Source organism: Nannobrachium achirus (genome assembly GCF_963921795.1).
Source record: "Nannobrachium achirus genome assembly, chromosome: 20".
Classification (NCBI taxonomy): Eukaryota; Metazoa; Chordata; class Actinopteri; order Myctophiformes; family Myctophidae; genus Nannobrachium; species Nannobrachium achirus.
The window spans coordinates 26,616,334-26,620,822 of record NC_137827.1 but is presented as its reverse complement, the minus strand read 5'-3'; the positions used below and the strand labels follow the sequence as shown (position 1 = coordinate 26,620,822).

General features: G+C 39.9%; 1 protein-coding gene across 1 annotated transcript; it reads right to left on the bottom strand.

Moving 5' to 3' along the window:
• Positions 1-285: 285 nt before the first annotated feature.
• LOC308305320 (ATPase inhibitor, mitochondrial-like) lies at positions 286-4,216 on the bottom strand (the record flags this gene model as incomplete). Its single annotated transcript, XM_080750096.1, has 3 exons — positions 286-427; positions 3,111-3,223; positions 4,145-4,216. The coding sequence occupies 3 exons, from the start codon at positions 4,214-4,216 to the stop codon at positions 286-288; spliced, it is 327 nt and encodes a 108-aa protein (XP_080606222.1).
• Positions 4,217-4,489: the final 273 nt, after the last annotated feature.

Here is a 4,489-nt window from a genome sequence, read left to right as displayed (position 1 = left end):
GAACAATTCAGAGAACGTCTTTAATTGTAGTCAGTAAAGTATGTACTGTCCTCTCAAAATGTGCAGGCCTCCTAGGGCCTAGGCCAATGTCTGAACATGTGTTCAATGGCAGCAATTATAACAAGCACTTCCTTTATTAACTTTCAAGCATTTACAGAACATGAATCAACCACATATCAACATTGGGCCTGGCTAGGCAGTGCATGCAGCAAAAGTATTGAGTAGTAGGGGTTTTCTTTGGCACTGAATCACTGAGACTCTGGGATGGGCTGTGTGGTTTTGATCTCAGTCATCTTGCTTCAGTTCCCTGATCTTTCCTTTGTGGCGGTCAATCTCACGCTGCAGACGTTCAATCTCCTTCTTCTGGTGGTCAATTTCCTCTTGGTGGTGCTGCTTCAGCGCGTCGAGTTGCTCCCGCTCCTTACGCCTGTGCAGGACAGATGAAAGGGTAGACATGAAAGAAGAAAAAAAAGAATGTGGAAGAAGGGATGAGGTTGGATGAGGAAGTTAACAGCTAAATAGTCTAGTGGAATTTCTGAAAAATGTGATTGTTATAGGCATATTGGGGTAAAAGTTGGGAACCAGTCTATTTTACACAATTCAAGGGTGCCGAATCTGAAAAAAATGGTTCCCAAGCAAAATTTTGAGTTTTTGACCTTCTAATTTGGATAACAAAATAGCTGCCGAATTGTCAATTTTAAACTATTTCTTCAAGGGATATTTCACTTTCAAAAAACCTTTAGTAATTTTATCAAGCTTTTGGGAACACCCAGGACAGTTTTTGAGTTGTTTGATTCAGTTTCGATTTAGATATTTGATATTAATTTTATCAGACACGCCCCCTTCCTATACAAACCCATTGTAACTTCAAACTCCATTTTAACCATGATAGATTTAATGACAACATCCGTCCTTTTTTCTGGTGACTCCTGACATCCTCCTAATACGTGAGCAGATTGTGTTTTGTCAATAACATTTCTCGTTTATTTTTAATCATTTCTTAATTGTATTTATTTTTTTTCATTTTCCAAAATAATTATAGAAAATAAACTAAAAAGTTTATCGAAAGAACACTGCCTATTCGTCTATTAGAAGGGCATCAGGAGTCACCAGAAAAAAGGATGGGTGTTTTCATTGAATCTATCATGGTTAAAATGTTTTCTTTTTATTTAAAAGGGATATTTCACTTAAATACAAAAACATTTAACCATGATAGCTTCAATGAAAACACCCATCCTTTTTTCTGGTGACTCCTGACGCCCTCCTAATACACAAACAGGCAGTGTTTTTTCGATAACTTTTTTAGTTTATTTTTAATAATTATTTGGGAAAATGAAAATAAATAAATACAAACAATAAATTATAAAAAATAAATGAAAGGAGTTATCGAAAGAACACAACCTGCTCACGTATTAGGAGGGCGTCAGGAGTCACCAGAAAAAAGGACGGGTGTTTTCATTAAATCTATCATCTATCTATAAATGCGAGAAGTCTCTGTGTGTCTGTAATCCGCGTATCTCGAGAACCGTTCGTCCCACCGGCTTCATATTCGGCACGCGCGTTCCCCGCCGCGGCACGGAGTGCAGTGCCGGGTCTCGACCCGACCCGACGCGCGGTTTTCCCGAACCGGCGCGAAACGTTCGGAATCTCCTTATGCGGGGTTGATTGTTGACATCAGGCTGTTCCGGAGGAAATCGGCGAAAGCTCTGACTCATTGTGACATCACTTCATAAAAGGCTCTGACATCACGTACGCCACATGAGTCAACAAAAAATCTCTGTGAGTGTGTATGTATGTATGTAATCCGCATATCTCGAGAACCGTTCGTCCCACGGGCACGCGCGTTCTCCATATATGGGCATAAAATGAATGCCCCCATATATGGGCATAAAATGGATTGCAGACAGACAGATACAGATATCTCCATATATGGACATAAATGGACAGAGGCAAACAGATGGTCAAAGATCTCCATTAAAGGGGGACCGGCACTGTGTCTGCAACACAGTTGGAGGCACAGACAGATACTCCATATATGGGCATAAAATGGACGCAGATAGACAGATATCTCCATATATGGGCATAAAATGGACCCAGAACTATAACTGCAGTGATCTCCATATATGGACATAAAATGGACGCCGACAGACAGACAGACAGATACAGATATCTCCATATATGGGCATAAATGCACACAGGCAGACAGATGGTCAAAACGGGTCCTATGAAAACAGGTATAATGGGGTTTGCATTAAAGGGCGGGGCATTCATTCCCTATTTACATTGTTCCGAGTTGGCCAGGTCGCCGACTAGACGCTGGGCCGCCCGAGCTTCTAGTGTTTAAAATGGAGTTTGAAGTTACAATGGGTTTGTATAGGAAGGGGGCGTGTCTGATAAAATGAATATCAAATATCTAAATCTAAACTGAATCAAGCAACTCAAAAACTGTCCTGGGTGTTAGCAAAACCCTGATTATATGATAAAATGATGAAAAGTTTTTTGAAAGAGAAATATTGCTTGAATAAATAGTTGAAAATGTACAATTCGGCAGCCACTTTGTTATGCAAATTAGAAGGTCAAAAACTCAACATTTTGATTGGGAACCAGGTTTTTCAGATTCTGCACCCTTGAATTATGTTAAATGACCTGGTTCCCCACTTTTACCCCCAAATGCCTCTAACCTATAGAAGGCCTTTTTTCAGAATTACCGCCTGACTAAAAAGCATTTATACCAGTAGTACAATCCTAGTCACCAAATGAGGTAGGCCATGGGTCTTCAGGGTCTGGGACCCCTAGGGGGTCCTCAGAGTTACTACAAGGGGCCCTCCAAATCTTTGAGTGATAGAAAGTTTTTTTTGAACCCTAGTGTCCATTTTCTGTGAACTTTAGCCATTTTCGGCAAAGAGCTTTGGTGTAGAGTAGAAAATGAGCAGACTAAGTACCTAGTGAAAGGTTAAGTTTATTAAGTATTAATGGTTCAAGTGGTTAAATATGGAATCTATGAAAAGCTTGTGGGGGTCCCTGCTTCATCTCTCTCTCCCAACTAGGGGGTCCTTGGCCTGAAAACGTTGAAGACCCCTGAGTTAGTGGTCAAAAAGGGAAACACATACTTGAAGTACATCTCCTCCTCAGCAGCCTGTTTCTTCCCCATGGCTCCACCTGCTTCTCTGACAGACCCACCACCTCCTCCACCTTTTCCTGCACCTCCCCCCAGATCACCCATCTATGACATGAGGGAAGAAATAGGCCTGTATAATTATTATTATATCTTGATTTGCTTGAAGTGATTATTAGCTTATCTGCCACCTGTAGAACACCAATGTCTCCCAGTAATATAATAGTGGATCCTGAAAGTGACACCATTCTGAAAGTAATTTTTCATTTGAAAGAAAAAAGGAGAGGAATTCTACTTTGTTGTCATCCATGAGGTCACAGAGGTCTGTGGAATAATCCAGAATGTTCAGTGAAACAATACACACTGAACTGAGAACAACACGTATCCATGGACAGGCCTGAAGAACTCTTGTTTCAAACAAATTAGCCCCAAAGTTCAAATGTCCACTTGAAATAAATGAGAATCAATTCAACATTTGTCTTAGGCCTATCATAGACAAATGTTGTTCAACCATACTGGCTCCAATATGAGTACGAAAAACAGTCCATATTTTAAAATGTTGAATATAGATATTTTTTTTATTTACCAGACTGTAAACCACAAACTAGACGTTTTTAATCTTTTAAATTCTTAATGCACTCTCCAACAGTTCGTGGAACAACAGTATAAGTCTGTACAAGCAATATTCAGCAGACAAAGGGAGCAGATAACATTAAAACAGACAATTGAACAAAATGAGGGGGGAGTGCATTAACAATTTAACATATTAAAAATGACTAGTTTGTGGCATACAGTCTGGTAAATAAAAATATCTATAGGCTATTGAAAAAAATAGACAGTTATTAGTCTCAGGTAGGCAACTCATTGTCAAGTTCATTGCGTTCCCCATTCCCAATCAAGAACATGACATTATGCCTACGCCACCACAAGCGGACCATGTCAACAACACACAACCATTCATTGAAATTAACTGTATTTTGGTAGCTAAAGCGAACATTCTTAATGTCTGGTCCAAGCAGTTAATTTTACCTGATGATCGGATGCCATTCTTAACTGTGAGCTGATAAAGTTCTTAACGTTGGGTCTCAAAAGTCTTGCCATTATTTCTCTCTAAATGAACATTGACTGCCTCAGTGGCAGGCAGCTGACTTATGAAGGTTACCGTTGAAGGAGCGTGCCTATTCTGGTAGAGGGGAGCAGCAAATTAACGAAAACAAACAATCTATTCCATTCACCCAAATCTAATTTTTAAGAAATTCGAGCAGCGTGATATTTATTTTTGCATTCCTAAACGCTCTGGGAATTGTGGGGAAAGCAGCAACAACGTGAAACGTTAACTAACTGATACAAGTCAGTAGGACTACCCCCTCTCTG